Source organism: Sus scrofa, chromosome 4 (assembly GCF_000003025.6).
Source record: "Sus scrofa isolate TJ Tabasco breed Duroc chromosome 4, Sscrofa11.1, whole genome shotgun sequence".
NCBI classification, from domain to species: Eukaryota; Metazoa; Chordata; class Mammalia; order Artiodactyla; family Suidae; genus Sus; species Sus scrofa.
In genome coordinates this window covers 40,010,182-40,030,428 of record NC_010446.5, presented here as the reverse complement: position 1 = coordinate 40,030,428, position 20,247 = coordinate 40,010,182, and the positions used below count along the sequence as shown (strand labels likewise).

At 45.7% G+C, this 20,247-nt stretch overlaps 1 protein-coding gene across 1 annotated transcript in view; it reads left to right on the top strand.

Annotated features, from left to right (window-relative positions):
• SDC2 (syndecan 2) overlaps window positions 1-20,247 on the top strand; it is a 125,866-nt gene that overhangs the window by 99,055 nt on the left and 6,564 nt on the right. Inside the window, 2 exon segments of the mRNA NM_001315754.1 lie at window positions 12,005-12,116; window positions 19,053-19,189. Of these exon segments, the coding sequence (NP_001302683.1) occupies window positions 12,005-12,116; window positions 19,053-19,189 (249 nt within the window).

Sequence of the window (20,247 nt, the reverse complement as noted above, 5' to 3'; positions counted from 1 at the left end):
TCCGAGCCACGTCTGCGACCTACACCACAGCTCATGGCAACACCGGATCCTTAACCCACTGAGCAAGCCCAGGGATCGAACCCAAAACCTCATGGTTCCCAGTCAGATTCATCAACCACTGAACCACAACGGGAACTCCTTCCCCGCTTTATATAAACCAGGAGCCAAGAGTCGCTCATGAGATGGGGAACAAGACCCAGGAAATTTTGGAACCTGGAGTCTTGTGCTTAAATACCCATCTTCCTGGAGCTTTTGCCTTCCTTGCCTTAGATCAAATGGATTAGGTGTGGCCCAAGCACTGTGATGTGACAGTGTGGCGCTTTTCTCAAGTAGAAACTTTTTTTTTCCTGTTTGCCACTTACACACCCATATACTTCCATGGCACCGTCTTTAGATTCTGTGTCTAGGTATGTCCCTGTCTGTTTAACTGCAGTAACTGCTACATAGTCTTGTGGATGTTTGGAAGCTGGTCCCTGGCCATGTCCATCGGTCTTGTGCTTTCTGTGCCTTGGGCCGCATCTACATGTTGGAAAAATACAACAGTTAGGAACAAAATCATCCGTGAGCCACCACCCTCACCATTTCACTCCTTTATCTTCCATCCTCCTCGGATGGAAGCGCTCGGCCAAACGGTGTGAAATCGTAGGCGTTGTGAGGTTAGAAAATATGAAAACAAGATTATCCTTTTTAAATAGAGTGTGTTGTCTCAAGATTTTCCCCTGTTGTTGGGTGGTATGTGCTTTTTAATGACCGTGTTGAGAAAATTAGCATATCATACCTCATTGGCATAGCTACTGTCCCTCTCTAGTTGCAGTTAGGTTGTCTCAGGGATTTTGCTTTTTTTTTTTTTTTTTTTTTTAACTTTGCCTTCTTTTTAGAATATTTCCTTAGGATAATTCGTAAGAGTAGACGTATCGGGCCAGATGGTACAAAAGATTTCATATCTTCTTCAGACACATTGCCAGAGTCCTTGCCAAAGGGCTTGTGCCCATTTCTGTTAGTTGGCATTTTTGAAAGAGTCAGAGCTTCTCGTTAGAGGCCAGTATTAAAGAGTCTCATGTTCCTATCAACATTCAAACTCAGTGCTAGCCTAGACCTGAAATACAGACTTCGTTGGAAATTCCATCAACTAACTGCTGCTCGTGGCTGAGAGCAGGTTCATTCTCCCAACAGATGGAGGCTGGAGGGGTGGGGGCTGCCCTTGGACCTCAGGTCTTTCCCATTTTCCTGTCCCATAGGCTTCCTGTGGCACTCTGTCAGCTCCCATATAGAGTGGGGAATATATGCAGTTGTGCCTTGGGGCCTAAAATTGCAGCAGTTGAAAAGCCTTTAGAGGGAATTAGTAAATCTAAACCAGAGCCTCTTGGCTTCCTGTGCTTGACTTGGAGTCTGCTCCATTATGGTAGTTTTTAACAAAACACTTCTGAATGAGAAATAAATTCCAAATCTCTTTTTTTTTCCCCCTACTCCTGCCAAACGCCACCAGGAAACAGAATCTCATTATTTCAGTTAGAAGATATTAATACTGACCCTCTCCAGCACTTGGGACTTTTCAGGTTAGGCTCACACAGCTTCTATTTTTACTCTAGTCTAAACTGTGGTCATATGGATGGCAACATCAGTACTGGAATATTCTAGTATGGGAGGGAGAGAGGCAGCAGTGCTTCTAATAACATGGCTGCAAACCTCTTGCTTCCCTCTGTTTGAGATTCCAAAAAAGGAAGAAAGCACAACTGGGAGCACATCTGTAAGTCATGAACATTTTCCTTTTGTGTGTCATGCATATTCAACATAATCCCACTCAATGTCTCAGGCGTTGCTTTAATACACGTTGGCCTCATAGAGCTCTATTTTTGTTGCCAACGAATTTAACTCTAGACAGAGGTGGCTCCCTTCTCTCTCCATATCAAGAATCCGAACCCTTTACCACAAACAGAAGTAAGAATTTGGCGGGGGGGCGGTGTTCTGCTTTTTTTCCTCACCTCCCTACCTCCCTGTTGAGGTTGACGTCGGTATTCGTGAAGAGGAAGACTGGATTTTGTCTAACGTGAGCAGTAAACCAGTGTCATGAAGAGGGGGTTTTCTTGTTTTTTTTTTTTTTTTTTTTTTTTTTTGGTCTTTTGTCTTTTTGGAGCCGCACCTGCGGCATATGGAGGTTCCCAGGCTGGGGGTCTAATCCGAGCTGTAGCTGCCAGCCTATACCACAGCCACAGCCACACCAGATCCAAGTCATGTCTGCAGCCTACACCACAGCTCATGGCAACACTGGATCCTTAACCCACTGAGCGAGGCCAGGGATCGAACCCGCAACCTCATGGTTCCTAGTCAGATTCATTTCTGTTGCGCCACGACAGGAACTTCATTTTGTTTGTTTGTTTTTAATGTTGATCGAATTTTGTAATACAAACATGTCAGAATTCAAAAGTTAGGAAAGGGCCTAAAGTGAAAATTCTCCCCAGGTGAGATATGTTGCATTGAATTAGTTGTCCCTGTAATTTTTCAAGATTACAAAGCATAAACTATGTCAAGAATTTGGATGCAAGGTTTAGATTCTCTGCTTGGTTTGTTTGGTTAAGGGCTCTTCTTCATGAAACGTGGCTTACAGAAACCGAGGGCTTTGGAGAAGCTTGGCTTGGCTTATAGAAAGCGGGGTTGGTAGAATGATATGCCCATCATAGGATTGCTGGTAGAGGAGCATTTTCTCAATGAGTCTGTGTGGTCCACGCTGTTCACTGTTAAAGAGAAGTGGGGCTGGGGGCCTGCATCTTGCCTCTGCCGTGTTTCATAATGCTTGGGGGTGGAGGAGGGGGCATCATTCAGTTAAATAAACATACAGGCACTCCTAGGTCCTTCTGTATGAGCTGCCGGTTTAAACTGACCTGATAAACCACTTACTGAGCCAGGTACCCTTCTGAAAACTCCGTAGACAAACCCTGTAGGAACAAAAATAATTTCCAAGCACCAGCTACATCAACACGCCTACAGTGAGGCATCTTTTCTGAAAATCATAGTGATTTCTCCTGAATCATAAATATACATTGAGATGAGCCAAGTAATCCTTTGGCAAGATTTTTTTTTTTTTCCTTAACATGCTGATTATTAGGCTGAGCATTTTATTAGAGAAAGATTTTATGTGAGCTTTGTTGGCTAGGACAACTGCCTTGAATCATATTCAGTTCTTATTTTTGAACAGAGAGGAAAATTTCTACTGTTAAGTACACTAACTCAGTGTTACTTTTTAAAATGCTTTTTAGTCATTTAAATGTTCTCCAGAGACTAGCATTGGGCCTGGCTCATTGGAGGCATTCTTAATGAGTTGGTGGTTTCTTCTAAAGTCATACTTCTCTCTTTCTCTGGTCGTCATCCTCAGAGTATAAGGCTGCATTCCAGATTGCTCTTTTTTCTGTCTTTTCTAAGGCCGCTTCCACGGCACATGGAGGTTCCCAGGCTAGGGGTCTAATCGGAGCTGTAGCCACTGGCCTACACCACAGCCACAACGACTTGAGATCTGAGCCAAGTCTGTGACCTACACCACACTCACGGCAGCACTGGATCCTTAACCCACCTAGCAAGGCCCGGGATTGAACCCGCAACCTCATGGTTCCTAGTCGGATTCATTAACCACTGCGCCATGACAGGAACTCCCAGATTGCTCTGTTTAAAAAAGACGTAGTAAGGGCACATTGATTGAATTTTCCCTAATGTCAGATAACCAGATAACTTATTTAAAATATAGTGCTTATTTCCTTTCACCAACTGGCTTAAAGCTTGGGTTCAACCTTTCAGAAAAATGTGACCTCGCCTACTCTTTGTTGAACCTTTCCCATGGCTGGCTCTCAGCGCAGTAGGGAATACAGAAAACATCAGATCTGTTCCAGGTCCTTGGACCCCGTCAAGGAATGCACACCCTCAGTGGTGAGATAAGATTCCCATTCTGTATTTGGCTCCAACAGGAAAACCCACCATGACTGGTACGTTCCAAGTGAGTGGTTCAGACTTGAAGGATTGTAAAAAGATACTGTAGGAATTCTGGCATCTGCCCTGCCTTGGTTGGTTGCAAAAGGTTCATGGAACTAGTTGAATTTTTCCATGGTTGCTGATGATGTGACTTTTTTACAAATTTATTTTTCAATGTGGCACTTTTATGAGCCGCAGGCTTCACACCCAAATGGGATTCTACCTTCACAGAACCTGTTTTTTGTTTTTTTTTCAGAATTGGGTCTTTCTCGTACTCTGCACCAGGAAATAAGTTAAAAACCCCACTTTAGGGAAGGTATGCTCAAGTGTTTCTTGAAATTAGAGAGTTTAGCTTTTTCTGTGATTCAGGACTCATCTAGGTATTTAAAACAGGTCTGAGCTAAAGATCTTTCTTAAGGATTTCTTAAGTGGGATTTATGAATTCACTTTCATGTGTGACCTCACCTTTGACCTCAGCTTTTGTATAAATTATATACACGATAGTAGACTAACCCTAGGACATTGTTAGGTACCAGATAGTTTTCTGCAAACAAAACCCTTAAAATAAGAGCTTGGTAAATACAATAGTATTTGCCTGTAAATCTGTGATACAGTCATATCTCACATGTTCAAAGACAACAGCGTCTTTTGCCAACAATCAACATAGGTTTCCTTCCTTCTGTTACATCTTTGGTTTGGATGGGACACTTGATAGACATGAAGGCATTACTCAAAATGAATGAATGCCAGTTGATAGACATGGCCCCAGGCATCCTTCATAGAGAAAATTGACAGGACGTTGGGCCGAGAAGAAATTGTTCAGCAAGACCTCTTAACTCTTAGCACAGATTTTTCCTCCCGTCTTTGATGCCAAGAATCTAGTTTTGAAAGACGTTCAATAGATTTTCGGGCGGAGCTGGGGGGAGACTATTCATGGCCAAAGTTTGAAAGTGCTGGATCCAGCCGAGTTCCACAGGATGCTTTACTGCCGTTCTCCTCAGGGTCTTTGTTATGATTCCGTGTGAATCACTAGGAGGGGCGTGGGGAGGGGCCAGGCACAGCACGGCCTTGGCCAGCACTCAGTGAGCCTCCACTCTGAAGCCCAGACTTGGACCCGAATCCCTGCTCCCCACTCTGAGCTGTGTGCCCTTGGACAAGCTTCCATTCCTTGGGCTGCAGTGGAGATTGCTGAGATGATTAAATGTGCCAGTGCTTATAAAACACTTAGCACGAAATGCCTGGCACATAATAAACACTTAACAGTTAGCTGCAGCTAATCCTTTTGAACCCGGGGCTGACTGGCTCTGCTATCTTCGTGTTGTGGGGCTTACAGCGAATAGAAAGAGCCCAGAATTAGGTGGCTCAAGGTAAGGGCTCCCGTCTGGCCACCAATTTGCCTGGAGGATTTTCAGTTCTTTGGCCACTCGGGTGTTCCGTGTCTTCACTTTTGAAATAAATAGGTCATCCTGATGCCTATAATGTCCCATCAAGCTCTAAGATTATGTGTTCCTTTGGGCCCTACCTAAGCCAGAATTGGCAAGCTTGTCTTAAGGGCAAGTCTAGCATCTCTGTGGGACTATGTGGGAGAAAAGTTTCACTATTATTTCATTTACAGTGTGTGTTTGTTAGTAATAAAATAGTTTATTAAGTCACCCTTGGAAAAATAAGCTAAAGTTACAGCCAGTTTGGTGCTTTGTAATCACCATAAAAGTTAATAGACATTTGAGTTTAAATCAGGGCTAGACGTGCCTTTATGCTGAAACTAAGAGGCATCATCTAAGGATTTGTTTTCTGTGATGCGATTCAGAATGTCACATCAGGCCACATGAATATTTTATCTTTATGTCCAAAGGCCAATTTTCTGAAGTTGGGTCTCGAGGGGGCCGTGTGTGATACCCAGAAAGAGTCAGGTTTTCTATTTTCTGACTTCCTCAACCTAAGTCTGCACTGTAAGGTGAATTTGAACACCTATTGCTTTCAGCTTTAATTATCTTGACCACTGTTTGTCTGTTGCCCTAATTTAAGGCATTTAGAGGACATCTGTCTGTTAGATAAGACAGTGTATCTTTCAAGGAAGATTTTGAATTTCTACGTAACAGGTTTCCTCCCTGGCAGTTTGAAACATGGTATTTGTTCAATGTAAGTTTTACCTGCACAAGAAAAATCCAACAAGTAGATTTGTTCAGTTGCCATCCCACATTTTTTTTTTCTTTTTTTGGCTGAGGAAAAGGGCAGGTTTGTGATATTTCATACTAAAACTGAGATGAATGGTCTTGACGGTCTTCCAGGCACTGAATCAGAATTTTCTCTATTTTTAGTGCAAACACCATAGAGGTTTGGGTTGAATCATTTTGTCAGGATACTAGTTTTCATCATCCTGAAGCTGTAAGGCCTAGATCACCATCTGTTCCCTCTATTTTCTTTCCTTTTCTTTCTTTCTTTCTTTTCTTTCTTTCTTTCTTTCTTTCTTTCTTTCTTTCTTTCTTTCTTTCTTTCTTTCTTTCTTTCTTTCTTTCTCTTTCTTCCTTCCTTCCTTCCTTCCTTTCTTCCTTTCTTCCTTTCTTTCTTCCTTTCTTCCTTTCTTCCTTTCTTCCTTTCTTTCTTTCTTCCTTTCTTCCTTTCTTCCTTCCTTCCTTCCTTCCTTCCTTCCTTCCTTCCTTTCTTTCTTTCTTTCTTTCTTTCAAGGGCCACACCTCCAGCATATGGAAGTTCTCAGGCTAGGGGTCTAATTGGAGTTGCAGCTGCTGGCCTGCACCACAGCCACAGCAATGCGGGATCCAAGCCGCATCTGTGACCTGCACCACAGCTCATGGCAACGCCGGATCCTCAACCCACTGAGTGAGGCCAGGGATCGAACCTGCGTCCTCATGGATCCTAGTCAGGTTGGTTATTGCTGAGCCATGATGGGAACTCTGCTTTCCTGCATTTTCTATCCTTAAGGAGTTTTATTTCCTCTTAGGGATTTTGTATGAAGGAAATTGGTATCACCAGGTCTCTGAGTGGCTTTTTTTGGGTCATGGAGCCTGGGGTTTGGGTAGAGGAAGTGGCAGCAGCTGATACTGGAAATGCGGGTGAAGCGATATGGTAGAAGGATGTCTTTCAAAGCTAAAGAGTTTTTATTTCATCCTATAGGTGACGGAAAGCCAATAAGGGATTTTTGGCAGGGGAGTAATTATAGCCACGTTTAAGAATGTACACACTACTATGTATAGAATGGATAACTGGCAAGGACCTGCTGTATAGACCAGAAGAATCTACTCAGTATTCTGTAATAACCTATATGAGAAAAGAGAATGAATATATATATGTCTGGTTCACTTTGCTGTATTCCTGAAAGCAATACAACATTGTAAGTCAACTATACCCAATGACTTTTTTTTTTTTTTTTTTTTTTTGTCTTTTTGCCTTTTCTAGGGCCGCTCCTGTGGCATATGGAGATTCCTAGGCTAAGGGTCGAATCAGAGCTGGAGCTGCCGGCCTACACCAGAGCCACAGCAACGAGGGATCCGAGCTGCATCTGCCACCTACACCCAGCTCTCGGCAATGTCAGATCCTTAACACACTGAGCTAGGCCAGGGATTGAACCCTCAACCTTGTGATTCCTAGTCGGATTCATTAACCACTGCACCATGACAGGAACTCCCTATACCCAATAACATTTTTTTAAAAAGAAAGGAAAGAAAAAAAAAGAGTGATCCCTCAGCATACAGTAGATTCAAAGACAAAGACTTGAGGGTGGCTTAGCCCTTGTAATAGTCCAGACCCAGCGTGTTGAGGTGGCTGCAGTTTGGGGACCGGAGAAGAAGACGTGGAGTTGGAAACAAATGTGTATCTTGCCTGCCTTCCAGGCATTGTGGGGATAGAAAACTCCCAGCAGGGCGCCTTCTCTTCTGGGAAGAGCGGCCTCCCTTATGGAGCCAATTTAGCACTGTTTCCATGGCTGAATGAGGCATAGAGCAGAAACTGCCTTTCTGGTCTGTAGTCCGTTTTCCTCCTTGTTGTACCGGGTTGCTTTCCACCACTTCCCTTTGCTCTCCTGGATGCGCATCTTGCATCAGCTAAGGGAGAAAGGTCTGAAAGACCAGCTTTGTTTTTCTTGCAGCTTGTACTCTGAGCCCTGTTAGCCAACAGTGTTGGTGCTGCCTCACAGAGATGGCCAGTCCCGGATTAAGCCACCTCCTTAGGAAACCCCCCCATCAGGCAGCACCTCTTCGCTCCAGGCTCTGCCTCTGCATGTTTCTTCTCAGGTCCTTTGTCCAGTGGCTGTGTCTCCTCAAGCCCATTGTTCAGGGTGTGTTGGGGTTTTCTGCTTAGGGAGGCAAGGCACAGTTGACTGGGTGTAGAAGCAGTGGTCCTGAGTCTCCCCTGTTCTTGGCTTTTGAGAGATGCACGTCTTGCCCCCGGCCCCCCAGGAATGTTAGTGCAGAAGTCATTTCTCTCCCCAGGTGTGTCAACTGCAGCCACCCTTTATGCACCGACGGTGGCATCTTCACCAAAGGAATTGTCACGCTTGCAAAGGTGTTTTTTGGTTTCAAAAGAAAGAGATTGGAGATGATCTTGGCGTGTTACCTGCTGCAGAGTGGAAAGGAGCCTGCTTAGTCTTATGACGTTGGACTCTATGGAAGGATGGATATTGGTCATTCCCAAGCTTGGTCCTCCTGATGTCAGAGCAGGAGGTAACTTTTAGTGTGATGTCGTTATTATTTGCACCACTCGGATGATGGGGGAACAAATCCTTGTAGCTGCCTTTGTGCACATGAAACATCCCATCAGCCCCTAGAGCGAGCCCCACAGAGCTGGAGCAGCTGAGAGTGAGCCAGATTCTCTGGAGGCGTCCTGACCCCCAGTCTCGGAGTAATTCAGGCTCCCCAGCTTCCTCCTAAGAAGCCGATTGTCCTGAAAAAGTCAGTTGCCCCTCTAGCCACCGCATGTGGTTGCATGTGAGGTGGCCAGAATTCCTTAGGAAGATGATTTTTTTGCCCAGTCTGCCGGTTGCTGTGACAGACGCCTCAGGCCAACAACCCGGTCACCTCATGAATAGAAATTCAGTTTATGAATAGGCGTCAAAGATCTTCGTGTGGCTCATGCTGCCGTAAACTTTTTTGACCCAAGCCAAGAGGAAAATGAAAGCCATTCAGTGTTAAGAAAAAAGCAAACAGGTTTCTGCTTTTAAGTCTCAAGGTTGCTTAAGTAGGTGCCGTGCCATGTGTGTGTGGGACGGGTGGGACCAATGATCTCCCACCCTTTGGATGGAAAGATCTTAACTGTAGGAGTCCTGGAGGCCTTGTAAAACACGTTACCTCTGCAGCCTGAGTCAAAGGCCAATTTGTTTTAGGAAATTTCAGTCGGAAAATATTTACTGAGTCCCCGTGCACACTGAGAGGGGCAGGGAGCACACCCAGGTCACTGAGGGCCTGCCTTCACCTGCAGAAGAGCAAGAGCAAATAGACCTGAAATGATGAAAAATAAAAGAGGTTGTTTTAAACTGTTCATAGGCTCCAAAATCCAAAATAGTAGTTTGTGGAGTTCCCGTCGTGGCGCAGTGTTAATGAATCTGACTAGGAACCATGAGTTGCAGATTGGATCCCTGGCCTTGCTCAGTGGGTTAAGGATCAAGCTGTGGTGTAGGTCGCAGACGTGGCTCGGATCCCGCATTGCTGTGCTGTGGTGTAGGCCGGTGGCTACAGCTCTGATTTGACCCTTAGCCTGGGAACCTCCATATGCCATGGGAGCGGCCCTAGAAGAGGCAAAAAAAAAAAAAAAAAAAAATAGTGGTTTGTTACAGGGGACAGGTAAGGGCTAGAGAAGTCAGAGCCTGTTTTATAGATAAGATTTGAGAGAAAGCACAAGAGGAGAGGGTCCTATAGCTGAAGTTTACAGAACAGGAGTTCCGTTGTGGCTCAGCAGGTGAAGAACCCGACTGGTATCTGTGAGGACAGGGGTTCAATCCCGGGCCTCGCTCAGTGGGTTAAGGATCTGGTATTGCCGTGAGCTGTGCTATAGGTCGCAGATGCGGCTCAGATCTGGTGTTGCTGTGGCTGTGGTGCAGGCCGGCAGCTGCAGCTCCGACTGGACCCCTAGCCTGGGAGCCTTCATATGCCACGGGTGTGGCCCTAAAAAGCAGAAATTCACAGGGCAAAGTTTAATACCAGCAGGACCACAAAAAGCCCAAGTGGCACTTACTGAGCATCTCCTATACACCAGGTACTGTGATTATAGGGAGTCGGGGTGGCTTGAAGATATATGAGATACAGTCCCCACCCTCAAAGGGGCTGAAAGTCTAGTGGGATCAGTGATGCCAATGGGCTTGGGAATTACAGCCTGGGATGGTGTGAGCCTTAGAGACCCGTATCCAGCAGAAGGGCCTCAGATGGCAGAGTTAAGCTCTGACTCTTCTAGCAGAAAAGTCCCAGCATACTCTTGGCTTGAGGTGGCCCCTCAGAGCCTGCAGGCCAGGCCACTGGGAAACCAGTCCCTAAGGTCTCAGTTCTCAAAATGTGCTGATACGGTTGCTGCAACAAAGTGGATGCCTGTACCTTCCTGCACATGGGTTCAGATTGAGGCCACTGGAGCCTCTCCACCCAGAAGCCAAAATCTGAGTGAGGAAAGTGATGCTGGGTTGGGAGGTGGCCCCATCATGCCAGGCCCAGTGAGAGCTGGAACAGGAGGCTTTATTTTAAGATGAAATCAAATGAAAGACACTGTAGGAAGGGAAACATTTTTTATCATTCTTGTTAGAAACAAATATTCAATTCGGTTTTGTGTGTGTGTGTCTTTTCTAGGGCTGCACCCATGGCTTATCGAGGTTCCCAGGCTAGGGGTCCAGTTGGAGCTGGAGCCGCCGGCCTACCCCACAGCCATAGCAACGTGGGATCCGAGCCAAGTGCGACCTACACCACAGCTTACAGCAACAGCGGATCCTTAACCCACTGAGCGGGGCCAGGGATCCAACCTGAGACCTCATGGATACTAGTTGGGTTCATTAACCACTGAGCCACAACGGGCACTCACCAATTTGATTTTTTTAAAAATAGGACAATAATGACTGTTTCCTATCTCCACATACAAATGTTGAGAAGTTAACTGTTGCATTGATTTCTGGGCTTTCATGAGATATTGGTGGTAAAATATCAATTCACTGAAACTGTTTAAGAAAAGCTCTATGTCTGCTCTGCCTCTGATTCATGCAGGCTCCTCTCTTGGCGGGATTAGGTTGAATTTTAATACTTAAACTCTTACTGAAGAGCTAAGAAGCTGTGGAGCTGGTTGACTTAGTGAATGATCGCTCTCCATAGTCAGCATGTGATTTGCTGTTACCAAGTGCCAGGAGTATGAAAAGAATGTGCTCATGTGGGTTTATCTGCATTTGTCATTAAGGCCCTGCTAAGCCTGTGAGCCCGGGACACAGCTCACCCACATTTCTGGCTCGTGGTGGGCTGTCGCCCTGGTCCGTGAGCCTCCCAGGCGCTGCTGCTCTCGGGGTGTGGTGCTGGCATCTACATGCGTCTGGGCTGTGGCAGGGAGCCCTGTGACAGCCTGCCCCCCAGTAGAAGCTCTCAGCCCTAGTGATGCCTCTCTGAGTGTGGCCAGGCCTGCCGACGTTCAAGTGGATCCCTGGGCATTGATCCCAAAGAATGTCTTAAATGATTTGAGCATCTGGTAGCTTTTCTAGTATGGGGAACTCATGGTGACTTTGTGGCAAGAAGGCCTGAGATGGTTACAAGTAGCTCTGGGGCCACTGGAACTCAGATGAGTTTTGTAGCATGTAACGTGAATCAGCCCATGATACATGCTTTGGTTTCAGAGCCATCTTCATGCTACTGGATTAGGCTACACAGGCTTCCCTCGGGGGTATTCGTCAGTCATCAGTCCTTGAGGTCATGCAGGTTGTCAGAGGGTCTTGAGGAAGGGCCGAGCCAGAAATTTGGGTTCAAAGGAACAGGGGAGAGGCACGGGTAGTCCTGGAGGTGTAAACCTGAACAGTAAGATGAACAAGCTCGTTTCCTAATCACTCACCATCCTGCATCCCTTCTCTTTCCTTTCTCAGCGGGCAGAGCTGACGTCTGATAAAGACATGTACCTTGACAACAGCTCCATTGAAGAAGCTTCAGGAGTGTATCCTATTGATGATGACGACTATGCTTCTGCTTCAGGCTCAGGTAAGGCTGGCTACTAACCCACTCTTCTCCGTTCTCCACGCTTGGGTATGCACACACATGCACACATGCGTGTGCACACACACACATGCATGCACAAATGCATGCGGTACACGCTCTCCTGGGACTTACCTCGAGGAGATAGACAGCATGCATTATAGTTAAGAGCATGCTCTGTGGAGTCACAGCACCTGGCTGTGAATTCTAGCTCCCTGCCACTTAAGCTGTGAGATATCAGGAATGTATGTGACTTGGCTAAACCTCAGTTTCCTCATTTATAGAATGGAAGGTAATAATAGTCCCTCCCACATACGTTTGAGGCGAGGCTTAAAGGGTTGACACATCTGTAGCTCTTAAACTTTGCTGCTTGGCAGGTAGTCAGTGTTCTGTCAACATTAGCTTTGATTTTTATTATTAAGGCTTTCAGAGTGATGTCATGGAAACCACCCCTCAAGAAATCCCTCAAACACTAGTTTCATAAAACCACCAAGCTACCATAAAATTTATAAGTGAGACCAAGAAGAGTTATAGTTTCTGTATTCCTCAAAAATAGGTCAAAGAAAGTAGCAGCCAGGTAAAATGATTGTACAATGATATCCTAAACTGTGGTATATCAGTTATCTACAACCTCAGTAATGCTTCGTAACAAAATACCCCAAAGTGTAGTGGCTAAAAAAACAACCATCATTTATTTAGCTCATTATTCTGCAGGGTGGCAATTTTAGACTGGCCTAACTGCGCTTCCTCACTTGTCAGGGGTCAACTGCTGCTTGAGTTTGCAGCTTTGCTGATCTCGCTGGGCTCTGTCCTGACTTTGGGGCAGCCAGGCAGACTTGGATCTGGTTATACGGCCTCTCATAAGGCTAGCCATTTGTTCTGAGAGAGGAGGCAGAGATTCCAAGAGAGGAAGCAGGTGTGTGCCAAACCTCTGGAAGCCTAGGCTTAGAACTGGCACAGTTTCATTACCACATTTGATTGGTCAGAGCTAGTCATGAGGACCAGCCCAGACTTTGCCTCTTAGTGAAAGATGCTTCGGGGTTGTCACATTGCAGAGCATGTGGATACAAGAGGGAACAAAGGATTTGACCACTTTTGCAGTCTACCATGCTTGGTCAGTATTTTACCTGTGAGGGAACTGGCTCCCAAGGAGCCAAGAAAGAAGCAGAGGTGGTGCATATGTTAATGATCAGGTCAGGCATTGGAGGTCAGCAGCGTGCTTGCAGAGTCTTACCCCGGATTCTCCTTGATTTGAAGGATTTTTTTTTTTTTTTGGTTGTTTTGTTTTGTTTTTTTCTTTTTGCCTTTTCTAGGGCCCCACCCACGGCATATGGAGGTTCCCAGGCTAGGGGACTAATCGGAGCTGTTGGCGCTGGCCTACGCCACAGCCACAGCAACAAGGGATACAAGCTGCATCTGGGACCTACACCACAGCTCACGGCAACACCAGATGTCTAACCCACTGAGCAAGGCCAGGGATCAAACCCACAACCTCATGGTTCCTAGTCAGATTCGCCAACCACTGAGCCACGATGGGAACTCCGGATTTGAGTTTTCATTGTAGATTCAGCCAATGGTCAAAGACGTGCTGAAGGTAGATGTCTCACAATCAGATGGACCCCGGTTTCAGAATGACCCAGAACATAGGAAAACCAGTTGTGTCTTTGTTTTTTTGTTTTGTCTTTTTAGGGCCACACCTGCGGCATATGGAGGTTCCCAGGCTAAGGGTCGAATCAGAGCTATAGCCACCGGCCTACACCACAGCCACAGCAATGCAGAATCCGAGCCGCGTCTGCAACCTACACCACAGCTCACGGCAACGCCAGATCCTTAACCCACTGAGCGAGTATTTTTTTTTCTTTCTTTCTTTTTTTTTTTTTTTTAGCTGTGTCATTGGTAGAGATACGGCTACCTAAGAATGAGTGTTCTAGGTTAGAAAACAACAGGTCTGAGGAAGATGAGGGGTGATGGCTGACCTGGTAACAGGAGCTTACAATGCAGACCTCATGTAAAGAGAGCCAAGTTATTCTGGGGAGGGTGATAGATATCACACACGTGGGATGAGTGTGAAAAGTTGTTCTCTGTAGCCCACAACTCTATTAATATTGTTTGCTTATGACACCTCTTTTTTTCTTTAGCACCTCAAATATGCTTTGTAACTGCCTTCTCCAAAATGTCCCAGGAAATCCATATCATAAATGTGAACACTTTTTGGTCCCCATTTCCCACATCTCAGAATAGAAGTGGCAGTGGTGATTCGTACATGTCCAAGTCATTGTGCTGGTATCTGCCAAGATTGTCCTTTAGTTGAACATAAAGGACACAGGTTCAGGAGTTCCCGTCGTGGTGCAGAGGAAACAAATCTGACTAAGAACCATGAGCTTGCAGGTTCGATCCCTGGCCTTGCTCAGTGGGTTAAGGATCCAGTATTGCCGTAAGCTGTGGTGTAGGTTGCAGACTTGGCTTGGATCTCATGTTGCTGTGGCTGTGGTGTAGGCCGGCAGCAACAGCTTTGATTCGACCCCCAGCCTGGGGACCTCTATATGCCTCAGGTGTGGCCCTAAAAAGACAAAAAAAAAAAAAAAGGATTCCCAGCCCCCCTACTCTGCACATCCAGGTGCATATCCAGGATTTGAAGTGGATCCTTTGAAATCCCGAACCACTCATCAGACGGGTCGAGCTGAGGCTTCAGGGTGGGCCCACATGGCTTCTGCCTGGGCCCCAGCCATGGGCTGATCCATTGCTGCAAAGTGGTGTATCATTCTGGATTTGGGAAACCTTCTCCCGCTGCACTGGGAATGTTGATTTTCACCTTAAAGTTGGTCTAAGTTATAAGTGACATGTGCACAGCACTTAGCCTGTATCAGGCACTGTTCCTAGTTTTATGACATCTCAGAGACCAGTTCTATTAGCTCCATTTTTCACATGAGAAAACTTGAGGCTCAGGGAGATAGAATAACTTGCATCAGATCACACCGTTGGAAAGTAATGGAGCTGGGAGAGGGGCCAGGGAGTTGTTCTTGAAAGCCTGTCCTCTTTCAGTCCTTGGCTCTGCTGCCTCCTTGTGTCATAAAACTCCACTCTAAAATGAAGAGACCCCGCCTGGCCGATGCCCATCCCAGCTGGAACCTGGGATTTCCCCCACTTCTGGGTTTTGGCCAGTGTTCCCTTTGTCCTTACTCCAGTTGGGAACTAGAGGAAACGAGAAGAAAATGGCCAAAGGCCCAGAGGGTACTTCCCAGGGGAGAAGAAGGTACCCTTCGATATATGTGGACTCAAGGGCATGGGCACCAGTAGTTAGAAACACTGTAACCATCCACTTAAACGTTTCATGGGCATTCGCTGTGTGCCAGACAGTAGGCCATGTTCTTGGGACATCAAGATGGAAGCCTAGGAGTTCCCATCATGGCTCAGTGGTTAACGAATCTGACTGAGGACCATGAGGTTGCAGGTTCGATCCCTGGCCTTGCTCAGTGGGTTAAGGGTCCGGCGTTGCCGTGAGCTGTGATGTAGGTTGCAGACGCAGCTCGGATCCCGCGTTGCTTTGGCTCTGGTGTAGGCTTGGCAGCTCCAGCTCTGATTAGACCCCTAGCCTGGGAACCTCCATATGCAGCGGGTACGGCCCTAGAAAAGGCAAAAAAAAAAAGACAAAACAAAAAAAAAACAAACAAGCAAGATGGAAGCCTAAGGTCCTTGTCCTCAAGGCACCAAGAGGCTGATGAGAAAACTGTGTGAACGAGAACAAAATAAGCGGGACACCGTGTCATGGGTGATATATCCTAGGAAGGTCCTATGCAACAGAGAACGGATAAAAGATGGCAGATTGAACACACATACCTGCCAATACCCAACTCAGCGGACAGTAAAGGAATTGGGCCTAAACTCACAAGGACAAACAAAACAGGACAGGAGACAAAGGCCACAAGGTTTTGAAAGCTGGGAAGCCGACAGGCTGGTAGTAACAGACTTGGCAGACCTGAGAAAGACGAGGTAGCCAGCCATGGGGGTGGGGAGTGCCAAGGAACAACCCACTTGTCACAGCAGCATCCCCCTGGGGCCCCCGCATTCATGGCACTGGATGGAGCGTGAAATGGTACTAAACTCAGGATGATGGGTTGAATGTCTGTTTAAGAAGCAAGGAGAGGAGTTTCCGTTGTGGCTCAGCAGGTTACAAACCCAACTAGTATCCATGAGGATGCGGGTTCGATCCCTGGCCTCGCTCAGTGGGTTGGGGATCCAGCGTTGCTGTGAGCTGTGGTGTAGGTTGCAGATATGGCTTGGATCTGGCATTGCTGTGGCTGTGGTGAAGGCCGGCAGCTGAAACTCACTGGCAGCTGAAACTCCAATTCAACCCTTAGCCTGGGAACTTTCAAATGTCACAGGTTTGGCCCTAAAAAGCAAAAAAAAAAAAAAAAAGAGAGAGAGAGAGAGAGAAGCAGCAAGTAGATTTCCTAATTCCTTCCCACCAGAATGCAGCAAAGGGACCGATGCCGAATCCCATATTTATTTCAATATACGCTCACCATTTATTCTTAGTAATGAGGGTACATGCTGAAGACAGTGAAAGTATTAAAATACTGAAAAATGAACCCAGCCATAGCCTGTGCACTATTCCCAGGATCTTACCTCTTAGTTTTTGAACAGCTTGTTATAGTCACATGATTCTATGAGGAATTTGGGAGTATTGGTCATTTGTTCCTGTCTAAGGAAGCACTTTCATTTGAGTTACAGACTTTGAGTTTTTTTGAGTTGTTACAAATTTGAAACACAGTCAACTTAAGAAGAAGTTTCTATTTGAATGTGAGAAGTTCTCCAATGTTATTCTGATAAAAAGGCCAAAACAAAGAAAAAAACGTAGTGCCCAGCCCGTAGTCAGTGGCCAGTCCTTATAGAAACTGGGTCAGAGCCTGGAGGTGTTGGGACTCAGTTAGGCACTCCTAGAAAAAACTAGATACAATCCCTTGGCCATATGGAACTTAAGCCTCTTAGAGGAATCTTCAGTTAGTAGTTACACAGATGCATCGTTACACACCTGCGATAAATGCAATCTTAGCGTAAGAAAGGTGGTGCTTAAAAAAAAAAAGACAACACTTCAGGAAGGCTCTAATCTAATGTGGAAGGGAAACCTTCTCTAAGGAATGACATTTGTGCTGAGGTCTGGAGGTGAGTTAGGAATTAACTAGGCAAGGGCCTCTGGCTGAGGATCAGGGGACCATGGCTGGAGCACAGGGGCACAACAGGGAAAATGATGCTGGTGGGAAGCTGGCAAGGTAGGCGAGGGCTGGACCGCATGGCTGGGCTGAGGCATTTTATATTCTTGAGAGCAGTGGAGTAGCTTTAAATAGGAGCTTGATGGGGTCACAGCTGAGTGGTGGACAGTGGACTGAAAGGGAGCTCTTAGGAAGAATGTGGGTACAGTGATTCATGGGAAGATTACAGAGGTTCAAATGAGGTCATAGCCCTGGACTGTAGCAGGGTGTCAGAATGGAGACCTGATAAAATGATAAAAGCCAAAGTACTGGGTGATGGATTCGATGTGGTGATAAGGAAGAAGGAATCAGAGCTGTGATTTGGAGGAATGGAGGGGTCCATTCACTGCATGACAACATGGGGAGGAGACCAGGTTTGTAGGGGGCGTCAGGGAGATCATGAGTTCTGCTTTGAATGTGGTAGAGACACATATAGTACTGCTGAGCCATTCAAGAAAAAAAAAAAAATGTCAGGCCAGTGAATATGTAGGTCTAAATTTCAGAGGAGTGGTACAAACTGGTGATAGCAGTTTTTCATTTGTATTTAGATGCTAATTGAAGCCATGGGTGAGAAAGAAAGTGTAGAGTAAGAAGCAGCCTAAAAAGACCCAAAAAAAAAGCGGGGTGGGGGGTTCCTGTTGTGACTCAGCAGTAACGAACCCAACTAGCATCCATGAGGACTTGGGCTCAATCCCTGGTCTCTCTCAGGGGGTTAAGGATCCGGCATTGCCTGTGAGCTGTGGTGTGGGTTGCAGATGCAGCTCTGATCTCGAGATGTTTTGTCTGTGGCATAGGCTGGTGGCTGTAGCTCCAATTTGATTGCTAGCCTGGGAACCTCTGTATGCCACAAGTGCGGCCCTAAAAGAAAAAAAGAGAGAGAGACAAAAAAACAAAACAAAACAAAACAAAAAACAGCAGCCTAGAGCTCAACCTTAAGAAATGCTTCATATTTTGTGTCCACATAGAAGAGAATGAACCTGCAAAGGAGACCTAGAAATAGCCAGAGAGGTGAGAGGGGGGAGCTTGGAAGTCAAAGTCATAGAAACTCAAAGGTAGTATAGCAAGGAGATGAGACTTGACAAGGATCCAGGGGTGCTAGGCGATTCAGTTAGATGAGGACCATTCTGGAAAATGCCACTAGATATGCAATGACCATAACAGAACTGTACCAGCGGTGTGATGACAGGGGATGTTTGACTAGGAGGGGGTAGAGCAGAGAGTGGAATAGATGGTGAGGGAATGAGCTGGGGAGTCTGCACAGTCTTCCAATCTGCATAGCCATTGGAAGCATCCGGCTATAAAAAGGGTGAGAGGGCAGCAACTCACTCAGATAAAGGGTCAGTGTGGGAGAGTCTTCCTTTTTTATGCTTATGTTTTAAAACGGAAAAGATAGCATGTTTCAACATAGAAGAAATCTCATGGGTAGGAGAAATTGTACATGTACACAAAAGAAGGGCTGCTTGGGAGGGTTCGGATAATACTAATATAGAAAAAAAAATGCCAAGCTCCCTGCAGTTGAAATCACTTCTTCATTGCTATGAAGATTGCAGGAAGGGTTCTCGGTGAGTTCTTCAGGAGCAGGTGTTTAGGAAGAGCATGGCTCTCCCTTGTCAACCTTAGACAGTGTTGTCTGATCCTGCAGCCATCTGTGTCCTGACCCATGTGTTGAGCTCATCTTTGCTCATTTTGCCAGGGGCCGATGAGGACGTAGAGAGTCCAGAGCTGACCACATCTCGACCCCTTCCAAAGATACCGATCACCAGTGCCGCTCCGAGAGTGGAAACCACGACGCTGGACAAGATGCAGAACAAGATCCCTGCTCAGACAAAGGTTTGGTTTCATTTTGCACTGTCAGATTGTTGTAAATGTGCCTTTTAAAAAAATTGTACAGAAGGTGCCTTTTAAGAGGCACCCTTTAAAATTGTGTGAGGACAAATGGTCTTTTCATTATATTGTAAATGGCTCTTCCTTGCTTTTTATGATCGTTTTGACATTTATCCACCTACTGCTTTTTTGTTGTTCAGAAGACTTTGTTTTTCAGAGCAGTGTTAGGTTCAAAGCAAAATTGAGTAGGAATAGAGAGTTCCCATGTACCCCCTGCCCCCATGCATGCACAGCCTCCCCCACTCTCAACATCCTGTGCCAGAGGGGTACCTTTGTTACAGCCGATGCATCTACATTGGCACATCATAGTCCCCCAGAGTCCATAAAATTATGGATTACCTTTGGGTTCACTCGAGGTGCTGTTTATCCTCATGTACCTCCTATGACAAACATATAGGGGGTATGCAGACACCATTGTTTGTTTGTTTGTTTGTTTATAAACAAGATTTTTTTTTGGTTGCTCTAATCTGGTTTCTAATCTTTTATTCTTTTTTCTTATAATCTAATTTTTCTAATCTTTTATTTTTTTCTTATAATAATCATTTTTATTTTTTCCATTATACCTGGTTTACAGTGTTCTGTCGGTTTTCTACTGTACAGCAAGGTGATTCAGTTAATTTGTTTTTATTCATAAAGAATCTGTTCTGAGTTAAAACCACTGTGGACCTCAGATCTGCTGAAACGGGTTATAGACTAGGGTGGCCCAGGTACTGGTCTTTGGTCTTTGGTTTCCTCAGAGTCTTTTCAGGCCCACATCAGGGCTGTGTAAACAAACCTTGACTCCTCCAGTGATCATGATGAATGTGGGTCCATCTTAATATTTCTTGTGAGAGTTGACATATTAAGAAATAAGGTTTTTGGCCTTAGAGCAGAGCAAAATTTCCTATTAGCTGATGGAAATTATGAGGCCGGTCATTTTGACCTTATTAGTCTGCTCTTGCAGTTAGCTGACCACTCACTGATAGGTAAGCTGTTTAAGTTGGAAAATGCATATTAAAGTCTGA